At 37.1% G+C, this 27,137-nt stretch overlaps 1 protein-coding gene across 12 annotated transcripts in view; it reads left to right on the top strand.

Moving 5' to 3' along the window:
• EML4 (EMAP like 4) overlaps positions 1 to 27,137 on the top strand; it is a 162,993-nt gene that overhangs the window by 53,023 nt on the left and 82,833 nt on the right. For all 12 annotated transcript variants that reach the window (XR_010149563.1, XR_010149562.1, XR_001715736.4 and 9 more), the window contains one exon: positions 23,146 to 23,328. Coding sequence is in view for 3 of the 12 variants with exons in the window: in XM_016948426.4 (XP_016803915.3) it covers positions 23,146 to 23,328 (183 nt within the window). In the remaining 9 variants the exon portion in view is untranslated. The remainder of the gene's footprint in view (positions 1 to 23,145; positions 23,329 to 27,137) is intronic.

Below are 27,137 nucleotides of genomic sequence, written 5' to 3'. Positions count from 1 at the left end.
TTCACTGTTTTGTATCCTGTGAGCCAAAAATGGTTTTTATATTTTTAAATGGTTGGAAAAAATCAAAAGAATATTTCATGACTCATTAAAGTTATATGAATTCTAATTTCAGTGTCCATAAATAAAGCTTTACTGGAACATAGCCATACACATTTGTATAGTTAATGTCTGTAGTTGCTTTTGTGCTGCCACAGCAGAGTCCAGTAATTGGGACAAAGACCTTTTGTCCTACAAAGCCTAAAATGTTTACTATCTGGTCCTTAACAGAAAAAGTTTGCCAACCCCTGTTCTTCATGTACACCTGTTTTCTTGTTTGCTTTTTCAAAAACAGGACATAAACTGTACTGTGTAAACAGTGAATATGCATTATTTTTTGCTTACTGGAAACTAACTTAAAATATATATCCATTGATCATGCATAGCCTTCCACATTGATATATAGAAATATAACGGTTTTTTTGTTTGTTTTGTTTTGTTTTGTTTTTGAGATGGAGTCTCGCTTTGTCGCCTAGGCTGGAGTGCAGTGGTGCAATCTCGGCTCACTGCAAGCTCCGCCTCCCGGGTTCACGCCATTCTCCTGCCTCAGCCTCCCAAGCAGCTGGGACTGCAGGCATCTGCCACCACACCCGGTTAATTTTTTTGTATTTTTAGTAGAGATGGGGTGTCACTGTGTTGGTCAGGATGGTCTCGATCTCCTGACCTCGTGATCTGCCCTCCACCCCTTTGGCCTCCCAAAGTGCTGGGATTACAGACGTGAGCCACCGTGCCTGGCCAATATAATGTATTTTTAGTAGCTGCACAGATTCCATATTTAGATAACATATTTCATTCACTTGATCCCATTTTGATAGGTCTGATAGGTTTATAGTTCCCTCTCTCCCTGCTACATACATTGTTGTGTCAAAGCATGTGTATTTTTCATTTTTGTAGTGATTACAGATTACTGTTCAGAACTGAGATTTGTAGCAGTTCACAAATGCACCACTACAAATGTCCTAACTTCCTGGCCATTATTTGCTATCATTTTTTTGTTTGCTCATAAGATCAGTAAAAATTATTTTTATTTGCAAGACCCTGTCAAGTAATGAAGCTAAATCAATTGAACCTGTAAAGACATGCTTTGAAGTAGCTGAAGTTTAACGATTATCTCTGTTTTGTTTGGTTTCTGTTTTTTAAGAGCTCTTAAATGTCAGTAGTTACAAATTACAAATTTTACTGTAGCAAGTCATCTTTCTTCTCCTTGCTTACAAGGAAGTAACCATTTTTTAGTCTTTCCCCATGACAAGAGTACAATGTGAGAAATTTTGCTCTGCTTAGCCCAGATCTCTAATGTATATTGAAAACATCCCCATGAAAACACATCTAGATACTGTAAGAAACATCTTTGTTTACAAAGACCATTACATTTTCACTAATCTTTGGACAATTTGAATAAATATGCATAATAGTCTCTTAAGAAATGCTGGCTCTAGGCTATATTATGAAAAAGTTGAAGTTGCCCTTACTACTCCAGACTCTTTTTACCCCTTCATTTGTGCCCTCATGTAGGTGATTATTCTGGCCTTTTCACATACTAATAATACCACTACGGGTTCTCCTTCCTTTACCCTTGGGAAAATTTAAATTCTATTTATACCTTCTGAGGGAATTTACAGTTTAGATTATGAAAGTTTTTCTTGCTTATTGAATGAGGGTTTTTTTGTTGTTTTTGTGACAGCTGTTTTGAGATACAATTCACATGCCATATGAATCACCCATTTAAAACATATACTTCGGTGGTTTTTAATATATTCACAGAGTTGTGCACAATCCATTTTAGAATATTTTTACCACAATAAGAAGAAATCCTGTATCCTTTAGCAGTCACTTCCTGTTTCTCCCAATCCCTATAGTTTTTAGGCAGCTGCTAATCTACTTTATCTTACAGGTTTGCCTATTCAGGACATTATGTAAATTGAATCATACAGTATGTAGTCTTTTGTCACTGGCTTCTTTCACTAAGTATGTTTTCAAGATTTCATCCATGTTGCAGCATGTATCACTGTTTCGTTCTTTTTTATTGGAGTAATATTCTGTCATATGGGTATAACCGTGTGAGCAAATAACTGTTCAACATTTGATGGACATTTGGGTTATTTCTACTTTTTGGCTCTTATGAACAATGCTGCTATAAACAGTCATGGGCAAGTTTTTATGTAGTCATCTGTCTTTATTTCCCTTAGGTGTATACTTTAGGAGTGGCATTGCTGGATTATATGGTGCCTCTGTTTAACCTTTTGAAGAACTGCCAGATTGTTTTCCAAAGTGGCTGTACTGTTTACATTCCCACTAGCAGTATATGAGGGTTTCAATTTCCCCTTATCCTCACCAACACTTTGTCATTTTGATTATAGCCATCCTGATGGTGTGAAGTGGCATCTCATTATGATTTTTTATTGTTATAAAATACACATAAAATTTATCATTTTAATCATTTTTAACTTTACAGTTCACTGTTATTAAGCACATTCACAGTGTTGTGCAACCATCACCAGTATGTTTTCAGAACTTTTTCATCATATTAGTAACTCCTCATTGACCTGTCCTTTCAGTCCCCTTTAACCTCTATTCTCTCTTCTGTTTCAATGAATTTGCCTATTCTAGGTACCTGGTGTAAGTGGAAACATACAACATTTGTCCTTCTGTGTCTGGTTTATTTTACTTAGCATAATGTTTTCAAAGGTCACTCATGTTTTAGCATGTGTCAGAGTATCATTTCTTTTTAAGGCTGAATAATATTCCATTTTATGTATATGCCACATTTTGTTTATCCATTCATGTGTTTATGAACATTTGGGTGCTTTCCACCCCTTGGCTGTTGTTAATAATACTGCTATGAACATTGGTGTATAAAAGTATCTGAGTCCACACTTTCGGTTCTGTTGGATTATATCTGTAAGTGGAGTTGCTTTGTCATATGGTAATCCTGTTTAATTTTTTGAGGAACTGCCCACTGTTTTCTATGGTGGCTAAACAGGTTTACATTCCTACCTGCAATGCACAAGAGTTCTAATTTCTCCACGTATTTTCATGTGCTTATTGATAATTTGTATATCTTCTTTAGAGAAATGCCTATTTAATTTTTTTGCCTACTTCTGGATTGCTGGATTGTAGGCCAAGTATATTTTCACATTTAGTAAGTCTTGCTGAATTATTCTCCGGAAGAGTTTGTCAATATATACTTCCCTTCAGAATGTATAAAAGTTCTGATGCTCTAAATCCAACTAACGTTGCCAGACTTTATTTACATTTTTTGTTTATCCAAGGATGTGTGAAATAGTATTTTGTGATTTTAATTGGCATGTGCCTAATTACTAGTGAGCTTGATCCACCCTTCTTCCCTCCCTGCAGATAGAAGTTTGCCTAGTCATGTCTTTTTTGCATTTTTCTATTGGATTGATGTCTTTTTTTATTGCTTTATAGGCAGTATTGACATATTTCTTACATATGTTAATTTTCTCAATTTTTCAGAAATTTAAAAACTTGTTTTTTGAAGTGAGAAGAAAGCAAGTTGAATTTATGTCCTTGGGATTTAACATAGTTCCTGGCAAATTAGTCACTCAATAAATATAAAATGTATAAATATTTTACAAACATCTAAAAATTTGTTTTATTTTTAAGCAAATAATGCTACCCAAATTAAATAACAAATGAGCTCTAATTGTGCAAAAAATGTGTTACTCATACCTTTATGGTAAAATAATGTATTGGATCTTCCATTGTTCATGCCGTAGACACATTTGTAAGTGGACTAGAAAAATAGTTACCAGTCTTTTCTTGGTATGATAGTCATTTATGGTAGATTGAATCTATTAGATCTTCCAGATACACTTAAATTCTGAGATAAAAATATACATACTCATGTAATTCTTAGCCATGACACTGAAGGGACAGGGATTGGGGAGATGTTGGCCAGAAGACACAAAATTTCAGTTAGATGGGAGGAATAAGTTGAAGAGATCTATTGTAAATCATAGCTTTTACAGTTAATAAAAAAATAAATTATGGGCCGGGCGTGGTGGCTCATGGCTGTAAACCCAGCACTTTGGGAGGCCGAGGCGGGCGGATCATGAGGTCAGGAGATCGAGACCATCCTGGCCAACATGGTGAAACCCTGTCTCTACTAAAAATACAAAATTAGTTGGGCGTGATGGTGCATTCCTGTAATCCCAGCCACTCGGGAGGCTGAGGCAGGAGAATCACTTGAACCTGGGAGGCGCAGGTTGCTGTGAGCTGAGATCGTGCCATTGCACTCCAGCCTGGACAACAGAGTAAGACTCTGTCTCAAAATAAAATAAAATAAAATAAAATAAATAAAATAAATTACATACTTGAAAATTGCTAAGAGAGTAGATTTTTAAGTGTTCTTTCTCCTCATAGAAAAATGCTACGTGAGATAATGCATATGTTAAGTAGTCTGACTTAGCCATTCCACAGTATTTACATGTATCACAGTATCATGTTATACACCATAAATATATACAACTTTTACTTGTCAATTAAAAAGTTAATTTAAAAATGTGAAATGAGATTAAAAAATAAAAGAACTGCTTACTTCTAGAAATATATATATAAATTTTGATTATAGTAGCAGTATCCCACAAAATTTCCATGAAATTCAACAAAGGGAATCCTCTCAAAAGGAAAGCAAGATTTTGTTGAGCCTTGTACTGAACTTGTTTAATCCAGACTTTTTTCCACTTTTAGTTTTATGTGCATGTGAAATGATGTTCATTCTTTTTCTTTTTTTTTCCCCTTGAGGTAAGATCTCGCTCTGTTGCCCAGCTGGAGTGCAGTGGCACAGTTGTGGCTCACTGCAGCCTTGACCTCCCAGATTCAAGAGATCCTTCCACCTCAGCCCCCACAGCCTGCCCCAAGTAGCTGGCTGAGACTACTGGCATACACCTGGTTTTTTTAATTTTTAATTTTGTAGAGATGGGGTTCTCACTGTGTTGCTCATGCTGGCCTCAAGCAATGCTCCCACCTCAGCCCCGCAAAGTGCTGGGATTACTGGCATGAACCACTGTGCCCAGCCTCCATTCTTATTTTTTTAAAGAATTACATCCTACCTGCTTTCAAAATTAATATGAGCCTGTTAAGGCTTTTTTTTTTTTTTTTTAAACCACTCCTCTTCCACAAAGAAAAACTTTAAATTTGCTTCTGGTCCAGCAACTCAATTTTGTGTGACATATTGCAATATATATGCCCTTCAAATACAGTTGACCCTTGAACAACACAGGTTTGAACTGTGTGGGTCCACTTATATAAGGATTTTCTTCTGCCTCTGCCACCCCTAAGGCAGCAAGAACAACCCCGCCCCCTTCCTCCTCCTCTGCCTATGCAGCATGAAAACAGCAAAGCTGAAGACTTTTATGAACATCCATTTCCACTTAATGAATAGTGAATATATTTTCTCATGATTTTTTTAACATATCACTTTATAAAACTATAGTATATAATATATATAACATACAAAATATGTGTTAATCAACTGTTTGTTATCAGTAAGGCTTCCGGTCAACCGCAGGCTATTAATAGTTAAGTTTGTAGGGAGTCAAAAATTATACATAGGCCGGGCACGGTGGCTCACACCTGTAATCCCAACACTTTGGGAGGCCGAGGTGGGCGGATTACTTGAGGTCAGGAGTACAGAAGCAGCCTGGCCAACATGGTGAAACCCCATCTCTACAAAAAATACAAAAAATTAGCTGGACATGGTGTCACGCACCTATAATCCCAGCTACTCAGGAGGCTGAGGTATGAGAATTGCTTGAGCCTGGGAGGCCAAGGTTGCAGTGAGCCAAGATTATGCCACTGCACTCCAGCCTGGGTGACAGGGAGAGACTCTGTCTCAAAAAAAAGAAAGAAAAAAAAAAAAGTATACATGGATTTATATACTTGAAAATTGCTAAGAGAGTAGAAAGAATTCTCCTCATAGAAAAATGAGTGAGTGGTCAGCACCCCTAACCCCTACATTGCTCAAGGATCGACATAGTTTTAGGAATGAAGTTGATGAGTTTTGCTGGTATAGCTTGTGGTTGATTGATAGATTTCCTCTGGGTCTTTCTCTGCCTTCTTTTTTATTTGAAATAGGCTAAAACATCATGTTCTTAGAGCTTGTCATTTAAAATTTAGTATTCAATACTTATATCATTTGGAATATAGCTGTAGTCTTATAATTTAGAAGGTATAGCTTTGCTTATAATGTTTTATAGGCCTACACAGTGAGCTCTTAAAATGGCACTGCTTTAAAAAATTTCTCATCAGTATTTTTCTTTTAACAGAGAAATAACTTGCTCCAGAGACCAGGCTTTCATTCTTTTCTCTCCTGGTAAAAATTGACTGACTTTCTGTGAGTTCTACAATTTTCTGTATATATCTTTCAGGGCAAGTGTTGTATTGTACTTTATTTTATTTATTTATTTACCTTCTTCTGTCCGCCACAATGCTTGCTAGGGTTAGGAAACAGTCTTATTTAAATCCTAACAATGCGCATGGTATGTATTAATAATTAGAAGGTCACTTAATGTTAAAAATGATTATCAAATAAATAACATATATCTTTGTGTTGTTTTCACTGTCTCCTGCTAATTCCAATTTAGTCCATTTTTAATTTTCTGATGATTAAATGAAATTTAGTGAGTAAACAAATCAGTAAAATATAATATCTCTTTCTGCTAATGTATTAGAAACTAAGTTTTAGTAAAACTTTGATTGTGTACCCTAGGTACCTGACTGCAAATGTTACTCATCCTTAAGGATTAAGGTGATCTAGGTGTGGGTTTAGCAGAACTTTGTATTGGAATCTTATGATGATTATAGTAGTAGCTAACATTTATAAAAAGGAAAATTTCACTATTTGTCGTTTTTACATGCTGTTTAATTTATCTAATTTAATTTTCTATAACTTTATATGTCATCTAGATGTTCTTAGCTTCATTTTAAAGATGGAGAATCTGAGGCATGAAGAAGTTAAGAAACTTGCCTGGGTATATAGTTACTAAATGATGAAGCCAGTTTTTAAATCCCAGACAGTCTAAATCCAGCACTGTGCTCTTAAGCACCATATGCATATTAAGTAAGTTTTTAGCTTACACATGAACTTTGTATTCCAGGAACAGTTATGTTAGTAAAATATTAAATGGTAGAGAATTTTTTCATAAAGCAAGACAGATAACTGTCTTGGAAGAGTCACCCATTCACCACGAGAGAGAAGAATAAAAGAAATGTGAGTGAGTGAGTTTAGGGCTAAATACATGCAAATACTGAGTTTGTCAGAGGAATCAGGGAGGGAAGTAAAGTAGATTTTTTTTCTTGGATAAGAAGTAAAAGCATTTAGCTCATTTGCTTGTAAAAAATAATAAGAGGAAAACTCTAGCAAAATAAATCTAGAGTCTAGGTTGAGGCCCACTAATGCGAGAACATCTAACCTCTTGGTTGGGCTAAATCTCTAAAACTGATAGGAATAACAAAAATATACTTCATTTTGGTCATATCCTGGCAGAGGGGAAAGGAGGGCAGGAAGATAGATAGCCTCAAAATCCAGGTACAAGAAAGGAAAGGGGGATATTCAGAGAAAGAAAAAAACCATAAAAAGGAAGAAATACTAGATGGTGAGGGAAGAGGAGAGAGATACCGATCTTTTCTATCATGCAATTATTGGCTAAATTTGCTTCTTCCAGATTCCCCCTCAGCTACACGAAACTTCTAATAAAGGGGGTTCTTATCTTCTAAAGCAACCCCTAGTCCTATGCATGTCACCAAACTAATAAGTGTCTTTTTTTCATTCCCTGTTTTATCCTGTCTTTGCTGCTTATTCTGAAGTACAACAACAACAAATCAACCACTGTTTGGAGAGTTATTGCAATGTGTGATGCTTTGCAGGTGTAGAGGAAAATGAAAAATAGCTTCTTCCCCAGAGGGTTTTACAATCTAGTTAGGAATTTTAAATGTAACTTTATTAAAAGATAATTAACAATATCCTACAATATTACGAGTTGTGTGGTATATACAATTCCACACTTACCTATTAGCTCAACCTCTTATTTTTTATTTTATTTATTTATTTTTTTGAGACAGAGTCTTTTACTGTTGCACAGGCTAGAGTACAGTGTTGCAATCTTGGCTCACTGTAACCTCCGCCTTCCAGGTTCAAGTGATTCTCCTGCCTCAGCCTCCCGAGTAGCTGGGACTACAGGTGTGTGCCACCATCCCCAGCTAATTTTTTATTTTTAGTAGAGATGGAGTTTTATCATGTTGGCCAGGCTGGTCTCAAACTCCTGACCTCAGGCGATCCCTCCACCTCAGCCTCCGAAAGTGCTAGGATTACAGGCGTGAGCCACTGTGCCCAGCCAGCTCAAGCTCTTTAACTAGCTCTTCTCAGCAGGGCACTGTGTCTCCTGCTTTACAGAAAAATTAGGTAGAAAGACAAATATCTTCACCTCCTCTCATCTTCTTCCCTTCATTCTTAGATAAAAGTATCTCTTCTCAGAAAAGGCTCATTCTTTGTCTTGTTTTTTCTATTTTAGCCCTTCACATCTCTAACGCTGGAGCTCTGCTGCATGTCCTTACGTGTTAGTATAAATAACTCTGTTGGTTCCTTCCCTCAACCCTGTAAATCTATTACTCTTACATTTAAATAAAAACACCACTGTCAGCTTTGCAGACACTCTCTTCACCCCCATCCGGTTAAACCCTTTCCATCTTCAATCAAATTCCTTAAAAGACTGCCTTACCTCCCAGCCTCACTTCAGTGCATTGCAGTTATGCTTCTGTTCCCATGACTCCACTGAAACTTCTCTGGTAAAGATTCCTTAATACTGGCCAAATCAGATGGACCATTTTTAGTCATTGTCTTTTGATATCTTTGCAGTCTAACATTATGTCTCCTTTCCTGAACCTATGACTAGCTTTCTGACAGTTTTTATTCTGTCTTCTCTGCTGGATAACTTTGGCCCTATTCCTTTCTCACTCCAAGTCATCAATTCTCACAACTCCAGTTATCAGATATGTCCTAATAAAGCTCCGAAATGTAATCTCTAATTCAGGCCTCTATCTTAAGCCCAAGACCTAGTTATACTTTTGTTATAATGACCTCAAACTCAGCAGATCCAAAACCACACATCTTTCTGCTCCCTCATTCCCCACCCTGTTTTTTTTTTTTCCTTTGTTCTCTATCAGTGAATGTTATTGAACCATTTATTCAGTCATCCAAATAGAAAAACAGGGATCTTCCTGTACTTTTTATCCTCTTATGTAATCAATGACCATATTCCATCAATTCTGTCTTGAGTATCATCTATTAAAATTATCCCTTTATGGCTGGGCAGTGTGGCTCACACCTGTAGTCCCAGCACTTTGGGAGGCCGAGGTGGGTGGATCACGAGGTCAGGAGATCCAGACCATCCTGGCTAATATGGTGAAACCCCGTCTCTACTAAATATACAGAAAATTAGCCAGGCGTTGTGGCGGGCACCTGTAGTCCCAGCTACTCAGGAGGCTGAGGTGGGAGAATGGCGTGAACCCGGGAGGCAGAGCTTGCAGTGAGCCAAGATCAAGCCACTGCATTCCAGCCTGGGCAACAGAGTGAGACTCCGTCTCAAAAAAAAAAAAAATTATTTATTTCTAATTTCTGGTAGATAAATTTCTGGCAGTAATTTTTTTTTTTTTAATTCTCAGCACTTTGAAAATTTTTTATATACAGTAGTACTCAAATATTTGGATGAATAGGAGTTTTGAAAAAGAGATTTGACTGTAACAGAAAAGAGAGAAGATGATTCTTAATCATAGAAACAGCTGAGACTGGATCTCACAAGCTTTTTCCCTGAAATTAGATTTCGATTTGAGAAGAAAGAAATGGCCAGGGTACATAATATACAAATTAGTAATGCACTGCACAAATGGGAGGTGGTGGGAAAAAAAGCCCTATATACTTTGATGTGCAAGAGGACCTTTTTTGTTATAAGCTAATTAGAAAGCACTTTGTTACAGAACTTTTTGGCAGCCCTTCTAACCTTAGGAACCTCTAAGCAATCATTTAATTTGGGTCCATTTATTGTAAAGAAGAGTATAGTTGACACCTGAATTATAAAACTACAGCCTTACATTTGTCTGGTGATTAAAGTATAACGACATACAATCTGCTTTCAAGCCTCTCACCAGTCAATAGCAAGAATTTGAAGTCCTTCCTAGCCTGTAATGTTTCAAACACATTGTATATTCCCCAACCCACCTCACTCCTGTTAATCTTTCAAGTAACTCCTATACTTTGATGAATCTGTACCAGGTATTAATCAAAAGAGAAGTGCTTTCCTGAGTCTTACTTGTAGAAACACTCTTTTGATGGCTTCTACTTTTCTGTAAAGGCCTTTTTGTTTTGTTTTTGTTTCTGTTTTTTTGAGACGGAGTCTGGCTGTGTCGCCCAGGCTGGAGTGCAGTGGCACGATTTCGGCTCACTGCAAGCTCCGCCTCCCGAGTTCATGCCATTCTCCTACCTCAGCCTCCCTAGTAGCTGGGACTACAGGCGCCCGCCACAACGCGCGGCTAATTTTTTTTATTTTTTAGTAGAGATGGGGTTTCACTGTGTTAGCCAGGATGGTCTCCATCTGACCTCGTGATCCCCCTGCCTCACCCTCCCAAAGTGCTGGGATTACAGGTGTGAGCCGCTGTGCCTGGCCTGTGAAGGCCTTTTGTAAGTATTAATCTGGATCATTTTGCCTCATTCCAATGTCTTTTATCAGCTTTTGCTGTTAGTTTATCGTTAGCTCAATCTCTTCATGTTCATAGCTCCTCACATTTAGTTTGGTTTAGGTTTCATCCTTTCACAGCAGTTTTTGGTGCATGTGTGTTTATAGCTGTTATGTTGTTAATGTTTTATTTTGAGTTGGTTTAAATTTATAAAGTGCAAATGTAAAGCTTAAAAGCAACAAAAAGAGATAAATTGTTTGTTATTATAGGTTTCTTTCTTTCTTTTTTTTTTTAATGGAGTCTCACTCTGTCGCCCAGGCTGGAGTGCACTGGCGCGATCTCAGCTCCCTGCAAGCTCTGCCTCCCAGGTTCACACCATTCTCCTGCCTCAGCCTCCCCAGTAGCTGGGACTATAGGCACCCACCACCATGCCCAGCCAATTTTTTTTTTTTTTTTTAGTAGAGACGGGGTTTCACCATGTTAGCCAGGATGGTCTCAATCTCCTGACCTCATGATCCGCCTGCCTCAGCCTCCCAAAGTGCTGGGATTACAGGCTTGAGCCACCGCGCCCAGCCCCTATTACAGGTTTCTTAATACTAGTACTGCAGTTAATATTTTCAAACAACTTGGAAACTTAGTTAAGAAAAATGATTCTCATTGTTAATTATATTCATTAACTTAGCAAAATGTTTATAATAAATCTTAATATCTTAATATTTTGGTTTTAAAAATCAATGAAAAGTGATAATTCCTTTAGTTTTGTTACAATTCATGTGGATTTCATTGTATTTTAAATAAAACAAAAGGAAAAAGGAAATATGACTTGCTACTTTGTATACACATTGTTTATTTCCTACTAGGAAAAATACTTACTTTGGGGACTTTAAGCTCTAAGCAATAGTACCTTATTGTTAACCAGTTTAAAGAAGATCTGAAAAGTAGTGCCAAAGGGCAACCAAATAATTTTAGTGAATATTTGCATAGTGCATTAATTCATGCTTTTCTGCTGCCTAGGGTTTAGCCACTCCTCAGAGCAGCCCAGGTTTTTTGTCTGTATCCTGCCTGCTTTTGCCTGTGTGTTGTGTGCTCACTGTCCTTCAGTTTGTCCCCTTTTATAAAATAGAACACTTTCTTTAGTTCAGAGAGCAAAAGGGCAGGAGAAGAGCTATCTTAAGTTTTATTTGTGCCAACATAGAAGTAGTTTGTGTGGTAGGCCATCTGGACTGAGAGGATTTCCTCAGAATGTAAAGTATGTTGTGAGATTTAGAGAGCTGAGATTTGCTTTGAAACTATCTGGGAAGGTGGTAGGAAACGTAGACAGAACTGGTTTATATTGCTTACAACATCGGTGGTGGGAATGGAAGACAGCTTGCCTTGTCTCGCTTCAGTGTGGGGTTCCTCTACCCTTAAGAATTTCTGACCAGGTAAACTATCTCTCCATTCCTGTGAGTTCAGTCCTGTCTCACAAACTTGTGACAAAAGAAGTCTGAGGACTTCGGAATGAATCTAGATTCCTTGCTCCCTCCATTAGCCCCCTTCTCCCTGTAAATATATGTGTCAGTAATGTGATAAACATTTGCCTACACACTTGTATAAAGTACTTAAAACTACTTACTTTATAAACAAATATATTCCTCTTGAGAGGACAGGGTGGGTTTTGCTCAGCTTGTTCTTGTTCTCCGTGAAAAAAGATGGTCATGTATATAAAACAGCAGCTTTTAATGGAAAATAATTTAAAAGTGCCTGTCTTAATAATACATCAGAAATTGTATAATTAAGCTTGACTTTTACTTTTGTGAACTCTAACCAAAAAACGTCATCAAAAACAATTATCTAGGCCGGGCACTGTGACTCATGCCTTGTAATCCCAACACTTTGGGAGGCCAAGGCGGGTGGATCACTGGAGGCCAGGAGTTCAAGGCCAGCCTGGCCAACGTGGCGAAACCCCATCTCTACTAAAAATACAAAAATTAGCGGGTCAGGCATGGTGGCTCATGCCTGTAATCCCAGCACTTTGGGAGGCTGAGGTGGGTGTATCACCAGAGGTCAGCAGTTTGAGACAAGCCTGGCCAACATGGTGAGATCCCATCTCTATTAATAAAGTACAGAAATTAGCCGGGTGTGCTTGCAGGTGCTTGTAATCCCAGCTACCCGGGAGGCTAATGCAGGAGAATCGCTTGAACCCGGGAGGCAGAGGTTGCAGTGAGCCGAGATCGCACCACCGCACTCTGGGTGACAAGAGCGAAACTCCATCTCAAAAAAAAAAAAAGTAGCAGAGCATGGTGGCGTGCACCTGTAATCCCAGCTACTCAGGAGGCTAAGGCGCGAGAATTACTTGAGCCTGGGAGGCAGAGGTTGCAGTGAGCTGAGATCATGCCACCGTACTCCAGCCTGGGCAACAGAGCCAGACTGTGTCTCAAAACAAACAAAACAAAAACACTATACACAGTGTGTGGTATTGTTACTAGTTTCTCATGGTCTTCACTCAACGTTAGCTTCTCTAATGTAACCTAATCTTCTGCCATTACCATTCTAACCTATAAGGGCTGCCCAGTATCTCAGCATAAGTGCTTTAGGAAGGGGAGATCAGAGACTATTTCAAATTTTTTAACAACTTATTTGTTCTTGGGATGATATTATATCTCATATCATGTAACTTTTTGAAATGAAGGACTGTTTTTTTCCTTAGGTTTGTAGATAATTAATCTTAGAGTCATACTGTTAGGCCTCAAAACTGTCATAAAGACCATCTAGTATAGTTGTTTTTATGCCACAAAACCCCAGGGTTCTTAGAAATACAACTTCATTTTTGTTTTGGAACTTAATTCACAAAAAATGGATTCATTGTTCTCCAAAGAATAAAGTGAATAAATCAGTTATGTAGACCAGTTATCATATCCCCCATCTACTTTTACAGAAGAGAAACATCACTGAACTTCCCTCCCCCTCCCTAAAAAGTTATAATACATGTTTTAATCACGTAGATGTTCCATTATGTGTGAGTGTCTCACTATCCTATCCTCTGTCATACAACCATCAGAGGTAACTATTGTCATAAATTTTGTGTATATCATTCCCTTGGTTTTTCAGTAGTTTTATTCTAAACATTGTATTATTTACTTTTGTATGTTTTTGAACTTTATATAAATTTCACCTGACTTGCTCTTTACATTCATCATGTTCCTGAGATTCAAAATGATGTTGCACATCGCCATAGTTTACTTTTACTATTCTGATATTCTGTTGATTGTTAATATCACAATTTACCCATTTTACAATTGATAGATATTTAGGTTGTTTCCAATTTGTTTTTATGATGAACTATGCTGCTGTGAATATTCTTGGACATGTCTTTTGATGTATGTATGTCTGCAGGAGTTTCTCTAAAACAGAGACTGGGAGACTGCCTGGGAGGCCACCTGTTTTATAAATGAAGTTTTATTAAACGAAGTTTTATTGGAACATAGCCACACCCATTCATACACATATTTCTAGCTGTTTTTGTGTTACAAAGGCACATCTGAGTAGTTTGCTGCACAGACTGTGTGGTCTGCAAAGCCTAAAATATTTAACTATTTTCCCCTTTACAGAAAAGTTTGTTGACTCCTACTTTAGGTTAGGGTAACACAGTGGAATTGCTGGGTCATAGGATGTGTGTGTCTTCAGTTTTACTAGATATTGCCAAGGTTTTTTTTCCCCCTAAAGTCATTGAAACAGGTCACTTTCTACCAGTGATGTTTGAGAGCTTGTATCCCTCCATATCTTTGGGAACACTATATGTTGTCACACTTTACGTTTTTGGCCAGTCTGGTACGCATAAGATAATATTTTGAATGGTTTCAATTTTCCTTTCCAAGATTATTAATGAGGTGCTTGAGTCTCATTTTATGTTTGTTGACCATTTATGTTTCCTTTTCTATGAGGTGTTTAGAAAGACTGGCAAAAGCTTTGACTAACTATAGAATTGTTTGTAGTCTCAACCTCCCTGGTCTCAGGTCATCCTCCCACCTCAGCCTCCTAAGTAGCTGGGACTACAGGTGTGCCACCATGTCTGGTTAATTTTTGTATTTTTTGTAGAGACAGGGATGCCATGTTGCCCAGGCTGGTCTCGAACTCCTGAACTCAAGCAGTCCTCCTCCCTCGGCCTCCTAAAGTGCTGGGATTGTGGGCATGAGCTACCATGCCCAGTCTGGATACTAATTTTTATCATTTATTATGTGTTACAGCTATCTTTTCCATGTTTATGGATTACTTTCTCTCTTTATTATGTCTTTTGGAGACCAAACATCTGAATTCCATTGTAGTTAAGTATCAATATTTTATGGTTTTTTTGGTATCTTTTTTAGGACCTTCCTGTTTGTAGGATATGAAGACATTTGCAGTTATTTTCTAAAGATTTTATGATTTTGCCTTTAATTCTTTAATCTTCTTGGATTTTATTTTTGTGTGTGGTGGAGATATGGGCTTCAATATATGGTTCACCCTTGAATAACATGGGGGTTTGGGGGGCCACCTCCCTCCCTCTCCCGCTCAGTCGAAAATCCACGTATACTTTTGCTTCCCCAAAAACCTGACTGCTGATAGCCTACTATTGACCAGAAGCTTTACTGGTAACAAGTTGATTCACATATTTTTGTGTATTACATATATTATATGCTGTACTCTTATAATAAAGTAAGCTAGAGAAAAGAAAATGTTATTAAGAAAGTCATAAGGAAAATTCATTTACTATTCATTAAATCAAAATGGATCATCATAAGACCTTCCTCTTCGTCATCTCAACTACTCAACATGAGTTGAGTAGGTTGAGGAGGAAGAGGAGAGGTTGGCTTGCATTTTCCTGTTAAGTACTTAAGTATGAATAAGTTTTAAAAAGTGATTACTTATTGGTAGCATGTAAGTTCAGAGTCAGGAATGATGGTTATGCCAAAAAACAACCAGTTGTCCACGTGGGTGTCTGAGATAGTGACACCTTTGTTTTCTGATAGTTCAGTATACACTTTATTTCATGCACAAAATTATTTTTTAAATACTGTATAAAATTACCTTCGGGACATGTATGTAAGATGTAAGTGGAACATAAATGAATTTTGTAGTTAGACTTGGATCCCCTCCACAAGATATCTCATTATGTATATGCAGATATTCCAAAATCTGAAAAAATTGAGACCTGAAACACTTCTGGTACCAAGCAATTCAGATAAGGGATACTCAACCTGTAATATGTTTTTAAAATAGAAGAGGTCCTCATTTTAGAGACTTCTCATATAAACAGTTCAAAAAGCTTAGTTATTCAATGTCCCATAATATAGGAAATTAGATTGGAAGGGAGCATTGCTATGGATAGGCATAGCTAATCCCAACTGCAAAGAGGTAAGGAGAAAAGTAGAAAGAAAGAGTAGAAAACCAAAAATGTGGTCTGGTGCAGTGGCTCATGCCTGTAATTCCAGCACTTTGGGAGGCTGAGAGGGGAGGATTGCTTGAGGATGGGAATTCAAGACCAGCTTGGGCAATATTGTGAGACCCATCTCTACAAAAAAGAAAATTAAAAATGTAATTTTGTTTTTATTTTTTTATTTTTCTATTTTTTATTTTTTGGCAATAGGGTCTTACTCTTTTGCCCAGGCTGGAGTGCAAGGATGCAGTTATAGCTCACTGCAGCCTTGAACTGGGCTCAGACAATTCTACTGCCTCAGCCCCTCAATTACAAGCATGTGCCACCACACCTGGCTAACTTTTAAAAAATTGTTATTTATTTATTTTAAAGACAGGGTCTTGCTCTGTCACGCAGACTTGAGTGCAGTGGCACAATCATGCCTTACTGCAGCCGTGACCTCTTAGGCTCAAGTGATCCTCCTGCCTCAGGACTGGGACTATAGGTGTGTGCTGCCACCCCCTGGCTAATTTTTTTTGTAGAGACAGGGTCACCCTAGGTTGCCCAGGCTGGTCTTGAACTCCTCGGCTCACGCAATCATCCTGCCTCAACGTCTCAAAAGTGCTGAATTATAGGCCTGAGCCATGGTTCTCAATTATTTAATTAGAAGTATAATAGCCTCTAGGGCATCATTTCACCACAGTGCTTGCAGCGTAGTAATTAATATTCTAAATGAAGACTGAGTCACCGAGAAGTGGTTACATTATGATTGTATGCCCCCACTAAGAAAACAAGACAGTAAGTATTCTGTTTTAGAAAGATATAAAATCGGTAAAATCCAAAGGTACTAGAATGTGTAGGCATGTCTTATTCTGATATGATACTGGATTGCCAACTTTTGGATATTTATAATGAAACACAATATACTTACCTTTGCAAAGGTGACACATTTCTCAACAGTTCAGAAAAAAATTAACTGTGATTCAGTGTAATAAAAGCATAATGAATAGCTATCATTGTATTCTTTAAACTGTAATATTTCAAACTTTATAAAGTTTACGAAGTCACATGTAGATTTCCTTGTATTTCTAAAAAGAGACTGACTCATGCCGGTAAATAGATTAGACTGATAGTCAGAGGTTTCTGGATCTCCGTTTTCTCTTCATTCTTTACTTTTTTTCTTAATGAGTTCAAGAACGCTTGAGAATTCATTTGTATTTCATATTTTAACCTTCAAAGCTGGAAACTGTTTTGAGAAGGGGCAACAATTTTTAAAAACCAGGGGGCAATTACCGAAAAATGTTTAAAGGGAGGGGATTACCATTTTTAGCTTATACTCCTACTCTATAAAAAGGCGGAGGGGTGGGGTGTAAGGAAAATGATCTAATCTACTTGATCAAGAAAAGGAAATGTTAATAGCCCTCAGGAAATATATTCGTTTACTGAACAGTTATATCCCTTAGTTTATTGTGAATGAGAATGGGGGCATCTTAGAGATTGGGAGGGAAAAAAAATAAGAGCAAAGTTTTCAAAATGGAAAGAACAAGAGCAATGGATAATACAGTCATCAGAGGAAGGAACTCTGACTCGTTTGCTGTGTGGCCATGGGTAACTCACCTGATGTCTCAGAGTCTTAGTTTACTTATTTATAAAATGATGAGAGGGGTTGTTGGACTTCAAGATAGTGTCTGTTCTTGTTTTAGTAATCTATGATAGAAATTTAAGTAATTTGCATTCTCCTTTGCTATGTTCCTTATAACACTGGAACACTGTAACTGGAGGAAACTTGTTTTAAGAAGTTAAGCTTCAGAAGCAATGCATTTTACCTTAAAGGGCATAAATTAATACACATTCTTATTGTGAAATTCGAATAATACAGGAATACATACACTAAAAAGCAAAAATTTCTTTTTATTTCCTCTTTTCTAATCTCACCTTCCTAGCCAGAGGTAACCCAGTTACCAGTTTGATGTGTGTACTTCACAACTTCTTTCTGTGTACATTATATATACATATGTGTGTGTATATATATGTGTTTTTTGTGTTAATTTTTTAAAAGTGTGTTTTGGTGTGTGTCTATAAATTATTCAGTACATATTGTTTTGCAGTTTGCTTATTCCACTTAAGTCATCTTGTAGATTTTTCAAATTTTTAGCTTATGCTCCTACTCTGTTATTTTAAATTATTCCATGATATTCTATGGTATGGACAGATTACAGCTTATTTAACCTCATCCTTAGACTTTAGGTCATTTCTAATTTTGTGGCAATAATAAACAGTGCAATAAAGAACATCACTATAGGATAGTAACTTACTGAAACCATCCTGTATTGCCATGCCATGCATTATTTCATCTAATCATCCCAAGCCTGATGTAAGTACCAGTTCACATGAGTAAATTACACATGAAGAAAGCAGTCACAGAGTTGGTAAATAGCAAACAGATGGCCGGGCGTGGTGGCTCACACCTGTAATCCCAGCACTTTGGGAGGCCAAGGCAGGCAGATAGATCCCTTGAGGTCAGGAGTTTGAGACCAGCCTGACCAACATGGCAAAACTCCATATCTACAAAAAAATAAAAGTTAGCTGGGTGTGGTGGCATGCGCCTCTGTAATCTCCCAGCTACTCCGAGCCTCAGCTAATAGAATCTGAGGCAGGAGAATCTCTTGAACCCATGAGGCGGAGGTTGCAGTGAGATTGCACCACTGCACTCCAGCCTGGTCGACAGAGTGAGTCTCAAAGAAAAAAAAAAAAGCAAACAGATAGATGTATTTAGTCAGTGTAATACCAGAGTTAATGCACTATTCTACCACAGCTTTTATTGAATTCTCAAAGAAATTCATGCCCCTGAAAGGGTTAAGAGCCAGGATTTTAGACAGGAAGGAATTAGAGCTATGAGGAACTCTGGTGATAACTGCTATGCTCTGTTACATTGCCATTGCTTGTTGCCTTGGCTATAGTGACCCTGTAATTGATCATCCAAGTCAGGAAACTTGAGAGTGAAAGAGGGGGCGTTATGATAATATTTATACTGAGATAGGAGACATACTTGTTCCGGAGAAACTGAGATACTTGAACATCTTAACCCTAACATAGGCCATCATCACCTTTCACATGGGTTACTGCAATAGCCTCCTGTCTGTTCTTGTGTTTACTCTTATCCTGTTCCAATCTATTTTCACACAGCGACCAAAATGATCTTCCTGAAACAAAAAACTGATTAAATCACTCAGTAGTTTAAGCCCCTTGCGTGGCTTTGTGAAAGGATGTATTTGTTTGGTCCTCATGTGATTATTGTTAGAATGCAGCATGGAATAAAATAAAAGGCACATAAGGTGAGAGTCAAAAGACTTGTCTTTGAGTCTGAGATACCTAGATTAGTTTGGTGACCTTGAGCAAGTTATTTAGTTTGAGCTATTTCCTCCAGTATAAAATATAGATTGTGTGTGTATGTGTGTGTGGGGGGGGGGGAGCTGAGGTAATAAATATGAAAGGCACAATATAAATGCAGGCAATTGTTAACTTTGTATATGTTATGCCCTTTGAAAAATTGTTCTTGTGTCTCACAGTGTCTATCAGGGTTTGGTAGGAATTTTACAAGCTGAACCACCTTTCTTGTCACTATCCAAGTTTCACACAACTTAAACACCTTAGTCATTTTTTAAAAAATCAAAGTTTGTAAAAGTTTGCTGAAGGTAAGTTACCAAGCTGGTACTAAAACCTAGCACCCTAACCTTGGCATTATAGCCTGATGATCTAGTAGTTCAGCTGCCTTCCCAGAATAATTAAGCAGGTTATATGTTTACAAAAATCATATAAGCATTTTATCTGTGGTCATAATATAAGGATATAGCTCATCTTTCATGAATTGAGAACATTTTAGAAAAATATATCCATATAGTTTACTGACTTAATCGCGGCCTTTGGTTTACAAATAATGGCTTGCAAAAAGTGAATTTATTACGTTACATAATTAGCTGGGAGGAATATTGGAGCAGCTCACAGAATTGAAGGGCCAAGGCTTCAGAGACTATAACTGGAACACACGGTAGTTAGAACCACCTTTATTTTTGACAGTCCTAGGGTGACATCCTGGTAGCTGGAGAACCAAGGTGGATGGGCTATAACTCTACCTCTGGGAAATTCAAGAGGGCTTCATTTGGCCTATCCTATATCTCATGACTACTACTCCTGTGGTAGTATTAGATTGAGCCATATTAACTAACTCACTTCCTTCCTCCCTCCCTCTCTCCTTTCCTCCCTCCCTTCCTTCCCTTTTTTCTCTTTTCTTTTCTTTCCTTTTCTCTTCTCTTCTGGTCTCGTCTCTTCTCTTCTTTTTTTCTCTTTTCTTTTTCCTTTTCTTTCTGATAGGGTCTTCCTCTGTCACCCAGGTTTAAGTGCAGTGGTGTAATTAAAACTCACTGAATCCTTGAATTAAGCCCATCTTTGACTGGGTTTAAGTGAGCCTCCCATTTCACTTTTCTGAGTAGCTGGGACTACAAACACGTGCCACCATGCCCAGCTAATTTTTTCCATTTTTGTAGACATGGGTTCTCACTACGTTGCCCAGGCTGGTCTCGAACTCCTGGGATCAAGCGATCCGCCCACCTTGGCCTCCCTAAGTGCTAGGATTACAGTCGTGAGCTGCCTTGTCCAGCTGAAATTTCTAATAGTAATATTTATACAACTGAAAAGGTCATTTTATATGGTTCAGTCTCATAGTATGGGGCGCAGAGGGTAAAGTGAAGCATCATAGATTGACAGCTCTACTAGGACCAAGAAGTATGGTGGAGTTTCACAAAAGACAAGAGTGGCTATTCTTCCTGCGAGAAGAAGGAGAATAGGAAAGAATTTTGGGTAGAAAGAATAGTGACCATAGTCTAACATACTTACAAAGAATATAGATCAGCTAGAATTCAGCTAGACCACCGTGGAAGTGAAAAATACTTAAAATATAAAAATGTCTAAGGCGAGAGACTGAATTGTTCTTATCATTCCTTAAGCATCTCAGAGTTGGACACATGTGCCTTTAAGTAACAAATGTGCTCAAAGTTTTCAAATTCTAACTTTCGTACTTTGTACATATCCTAGGCACACCCTCCTTAAAACAATCCTATTTAAAGGTGAAGAAATTAATGCTCAAAGAACTTGCCTAAGATTATGTAACTAGTTAATATGGAACCAGAATTTGAAGTCTAGATTAAAGATGAAACCCAACTTTTCCTTCAATATCTACGTCTCAAAGATAAGACTGTCAGTGAAATACCAGTAAAGACAGAAGAGAGTACATGTGTATGCATGGGAGGTCTGGTGGTGTATATCATCTTAAATATGAAATATGAATATTGTTTACTGTTCCATAATGTAATGGTGATAGCTTTGGTTTTTAAATGTTGTGGTGGTGGTTTTAAACTTTGAATTAAATTAAGTTCCATAGCATATTATCTCAGTGTGAGAAAAAAACAGTACATTCTGCTTTATTGTCTGAATGACTGAAACAGTCATTTAAATGATCTCAGTGTGGTCCAAACAGCTCTTACATTAGAATCTAAAACTTGCCCTCAGTGTAAGCCAAGGGTGTTTTTAACAGTTAGTTATTTCCCTGAATTTTCCTGCTTATACTGAATGAACCAATAGCAATTAATGTTTCTTTTTTTTTTTTTTTTTTTTGAGACGGGATCTTGCTCTGTTGCCAGGCTGGAGTGCAGTGGCGTGATCTCGGCTCACTGCAACCTTTGCCTCCTGGGTTCAAGCAATTCTCTTGCCTCAGCCTCCCAAGTAGCTGGGACTACAGGCACACGCCACCATGTCCGGCTAATTTTTTGTATTTTAATAGAGACGGGGTTTCACCTTGTTGGCCAGGATGGTCTCGATCTCCTGACCTCATGATCTGCCCTCCTCAGCCTCCCAAAGTGCTGGGATTACAGGCATGAGCCACCGCGCCCAGCCAGCAATTGATGTTTCTGTATGTTTGGATTCTTATTGACCCAACAAATACAGTAGTATAGTCTAAAGTTACATAACTTTGCAAGTCCTTTGTAATTGCTGTGGTATAGCTAAGCCTTATTTGAATAGTCTTTCTCTTGTTGCTGTTACATACCTAAGGCAAATATTAAGTATTTACTTCATAAAAACCTTTTTTTAAGAGAGGTTGTGGTGTTAAGTGGAGAGAAGGAGCAGCAAAAGGTCTTTTGTTAATTACATAGCAATACTGACTTCTGTGGGGTGTGGGAGAGTATGATAGTAAAAAGTAAAGTAGTAAAGATGCTTCCTCATCATTGTTGGTTAAGGTGATAGACTCCCTATCTGATACATAAAACCAAACAAGTGATGTATATGCCTTTTCTGTTTTCATAGAGAACTGTGATAATAATGTAATTAAGAAAGGTTAAATAGTTTGCTGTCTTGGAAGTTTCCTGATGTCTACAAGATGATGTATTTAGGGAGCCTTTTCGTGAGAAAACCAATTAAGATGATGTTGTAAAAATAGGGGAAATTTGACCATGGGGACAATTGTCACCATTTTAATGATTTGTGAAGTTTATTAACTTATTTTAAATTAAGATAGCTATAAAAGTCTTTATAGAAGTTAATATGTGTCAACATGATGAGATGTTATGGAGTTTTTTGTTTTGAAATTTTCTCTTTCTTTTTGAGACAGACTCTTGCTCTGTTGCCCAGACTAGAGTGCAGTGGTGCAATCTCAGCTCACTGCACCCTCCACCTCCGGGGTTCACATGATTCTTGTGCCTCAGCCTCCCAAATAGCTGGAATTACAGGAGCGCATCATCATGCCTGGCTAATTTTTTGTGGTGTTAGTAGAGACGGGGTTTCACCATGTTGGCCATGCTGGTCTCCAACTCCTGACCTCAGGTGATCTGCCTCTCTTGGCCCCTCAAAGTTCTGGAAGTACAGGCACGAGCCACTTCACCTAGCCAGAATTTTTCTCATCTTTTGTAAGTCTTATCTGGGATGGTTTTTCTTATCAGAAATTACTTCTCAAGCAGTTTACTTAAAAATATTCCATATTTTATTTTATTTTATAGATGATAGTATTTCTGCTGCAAGTACTTCTGATGTTCAAGATCGCCTGTCAGCTCTTGAGTCACGAGTTCAGCAACAAGAAGATGAAATCACTGTGCTAAAGGCGGCTTTGGCTGATGTTTTGAGGCGTCTTGCAATCTCTGAAGATCATGTGGCCTCAGTGAAAAAATCAGTCTCAAGTAAAGGTAATTGTGTTGTAAAGTTAAAAAGAGTCTTGCTTTTTGCAATATTTTCTTTGAAAGTTGAAGTTGGAAATATAAAACTAGTTTCTTATGTGGATTACTTGTGATTATAGTTTGTTTTCCATTTCGTTTTTTTAATTCCCAAAAAGTTCTGAAAGTTTATTCTTTATTATTTAAAATAAAGAATTTTTGTGTAATCCACTGATTATACTTACAGGTTTTTTATGTTACAGTATTTGTGTGAAGTTAGTATCTTCCAGCTAGATGATAAGTTTACTCAGGGCAGGAACTGAATCATCGTTTTGTGTCTCTCATTTCATATTGAACATAGGTGGTAGGCACTCATGTGTTCTTAAAATTCTGTTGTGAATACAGAAACATAATTAAAATCATCATAGTTTAAATAGCTTTATTCTGAACCCTCTGTGGTTGTTAGCAGAATCCTGAAAAAATTAATTTAAGCTCTGAAGCTTACGAGCCCTACATGGGACTTCTAACTTTCCAGTATTGGGAGTTTTCAAGGTTGAGACAAACAGTCATCAAGACCCTGTTGCTCTGAGTTTGGAGCAGATGTAGTGTACCTTTTCCCTTACTTCAACCACCAAGAAAGAATTTATTATTCTTTCACATGAATCAAGATTTGAACATATCATTTGATGTCTCTTACTGATTTATTGGTAGAGTATATGGGGATAGGCATGATTATGCCCATTTTGGCAGTGGGAAAAGTGAGGACATTTATTGGCTTGCCTTCCTACTTCGATGTCAATGTAAATTATTAACCTAGGGAGGAGTTTTATATAACTCCCAAATTCTAGCTGAGTAGGAGATAGTGCAGTCAGCCAACCAGCAAATGAGAAGCAGATTTAGAAGAAAGATTGTGAATTCAGTTTCTGAATGTTGTTTAGGGTGTATATGGTATGTAGAGATACATATTGGTAGCTGAATTACATATGGATCTAGTGTTCATGTTAGTCTTGGCTAGCAGTAAGAATTTGGGAATGTTCCTCTTATGGATGATAGTTGAAGCCATAGAGGATGTAAAATGAGAAGGCAGTCCAGCATAGTTCCACTGGGAGCTCCAACATTTCAGCATAGCACAAAAAGTGATGCACATTGCCAGCTGCTTACAGAGATGTCAAATAAAACAAAGACTGAGAGATGACCATTGGATTTGGCATTTACAGCAATATTAGAAACCTCTCCAAAAGCAATTTTAGTGGAGTAACAGAACTGCAAATCAAATACCAGTATTTTGAGAAGCAGCAATTAAGAAGAATTGTAGAATTGAGAGCAACAAATATAGCCACTCTCAAAAAATTCACCTGAGTGGAAGACGGTGGTAATAGCTAGGAGAGGATGCTATGTTGAAGGCCAGTTTTAATTACTTTTTAAAATTTGTTAAAAATATGTGATAGACTTGAACACAAAGATAGGTTGAGGACAAAAAGGCAGCAGAGAGGAAGACCAATACAGGGAAATGGGGTGGTAATTGATGAGGCAAGTATCCTGACAATTTGAGAAGGGATCTTTGAGAACCACAACTTCTAGCCCTGATAACTGTGAATATATATCGAGATAATGATAACCTTTAGATGCAAAGATAGGTCGTCAGTGGTAGAAAAAAAGAGAATGCATGTTTGAAATGGTTAAAGCGGAGAATAGAAGACCATAGACATTTGAAAGAGATGCTGAGAGACCCTGAGGCTATGGAGGCGGGAAACTTATTGTGGAGGAAAGGTGAGTATCATTCTGCCCGGTTTTGTGATTCCCACTCTTTTCCCTCTCGGCCTCATGTACTCTGGGTCTGTGTATTTACAGTGGAGTTAGATGGAAGAAAGGATTGATCTTTTTCATTAGTGATAGTGAGATAAATATGTCAACGACAAAGGATAAGGGACCTGAGGGTTTGGCAAAAGACTTGATAAAAACCACTTTGACTAATAAAAGTGTTATATTATGCTTGCTTGCTTGCTTGATTTATTTATTTTTTTATTTATTTAGAGAGTCAACTTTGAGGACCGCCAAGATCAAGCCAGAAAAAAATTTTGTTTGGTTATGAATTGATTTTTATAGGAGGATTTTGGATTTTTAGAGTAGGATAAGGAGCTAGATCTGTTAATGTATATGGGCTTTATAGGGAATATAAGCTTTGTATAGAGAGGGAAGAACAAATTTCCTATATATAATATACAGACTCAGAACCCGAGGGTACATATAAGTATTTTAAAACCTATAATAGAAAATGATAACGATGTTTGATTGCTATTCACATTTTTAAAAGCTTATTTTAAATAGTTTATATTAGTTTTTTTAAACTTTTTTAGGAGACACGGTCTTACTCTGTCACCCAGGCTCACTGTAACCTCAAACTGCTGGGCACAAGTGGTCCTCATTCCTCAGCCTCTGGAGTAGCTAGGACTACAGGTGTACACCACCATGCCCTGCTAAAACCTTTTCTTTTTTTTGTACAGGTGGAATCTCTCTATGCCCAGGCTGGTCTCAAACTCCTGGGCTCAAGTGATCTACCTTGGTCTCCAAAGTCTTTTTAATATGCTGAAAAAACAGTACATTGTAATTTTATGTAAATTGAGAAAAATTTTAAAGATATTTTCTCTCATATTGTATCTACTAAGGTATTTCAGTAAAGAAAATTCTGAAATATTTTAAAGAAATTTAAAAATTGCTTTTTTCCCAGCATATACACAGTATTTTATATGACACATGAGTTATTTAGCACCTACTTCTCAATGTCATGAAATATAAATACAGTTAACTAGCTATAATTACTATTCCCCAGGAACTTATTTTCTGTAAGTTGTCCTTTCTGGTCCTTTTCTAATTATCCTTAGTCATAATTCCTATGTCTCTAAAGTGAGTCTAGGATCAGTTTTGTTAATGGCTCTTTTTCTGGAGCCACAGAACCATCTCTGTGGAACTTTTTCTTTTCACATAACACTAACTTAATTCTTTTTAATAACCTTATTAATTAGAGATTTTTTTTCCAATTGATTTTTAAATTATACTTCATAATTAACTTTGCTATTTTATAATATGCTAAGATGGTTCATTCTTTGAGTTACTCTGTTACCTGGAACACAGACAGTTTATGAAATGGATTGATGGGGGTATTGATTATATAATAATTTGAGAAAATAATTATTTCATAGATGAGCATAATTCATGTTAATTACTGTATTTTCCTTTAATGGAAAAATATGTCCAACTAATTATGTTTCCAATAGTGATATTAAGACATTGAGAGAAATACATATGTAAAGTTTCATAATGTTATTGGCAACTCTGAACAGCTTTATCTTGGAGTTTATTTATAGCATATCGTTGAAAGCCATTGGAATTTAAGTGACTCTTCACTATTGACATTTGTGTACAGCCTAAAATAGATCATCTCAGTTTTGATATTAAACAGGATTGATAAATTAGTGGTAAGAAAATTTGGAATAAACATTTTAAGCAAAGTATTTTCAAATAAATGAAGTTTTTCATAACATTAAAAATGAAATTATCTTGTAGGGATTTGTATTTTTTCTTTAATTAAAAAGTAAAGTCATTTTTTATACTATAGACAGTTTTATGTGTGATTTTTTTTTTTAGCCCCTGTGAAATTAGAATTTATAGTATCGAGTATCACATAATTTATTGACAGGAAAATGATCATTATCATCTTAAGGTGTTTACATTTTCTAGAGGATTTTTCTTTAGAGGTCAAATTAAATTCCTATGGATAAATAGGGTAGAATCCTTTTATGAAGCTGTGGTTCAAAGGACAAGTCAACTTCCCTATTACTGAA

This window comes from Pan troglodytes, chromosome 12 (genome assembly GCF_028858775.2).
Source record: "Pan troglodytes isolate AG18354 chromosome 12, NHGRI_mPanTro3-v2.0_pri, whole genome shotgun sequence".
NCBI lineage: Eukaryota > Metazoa > Chordata > Mammalia > Primates > Hominidae > Pan > Pan troglodytes.
Note: the sequence above shows the minus strand (reverse complement) of the source record. Positions and strands in the feature narration are given on the sequence as shown.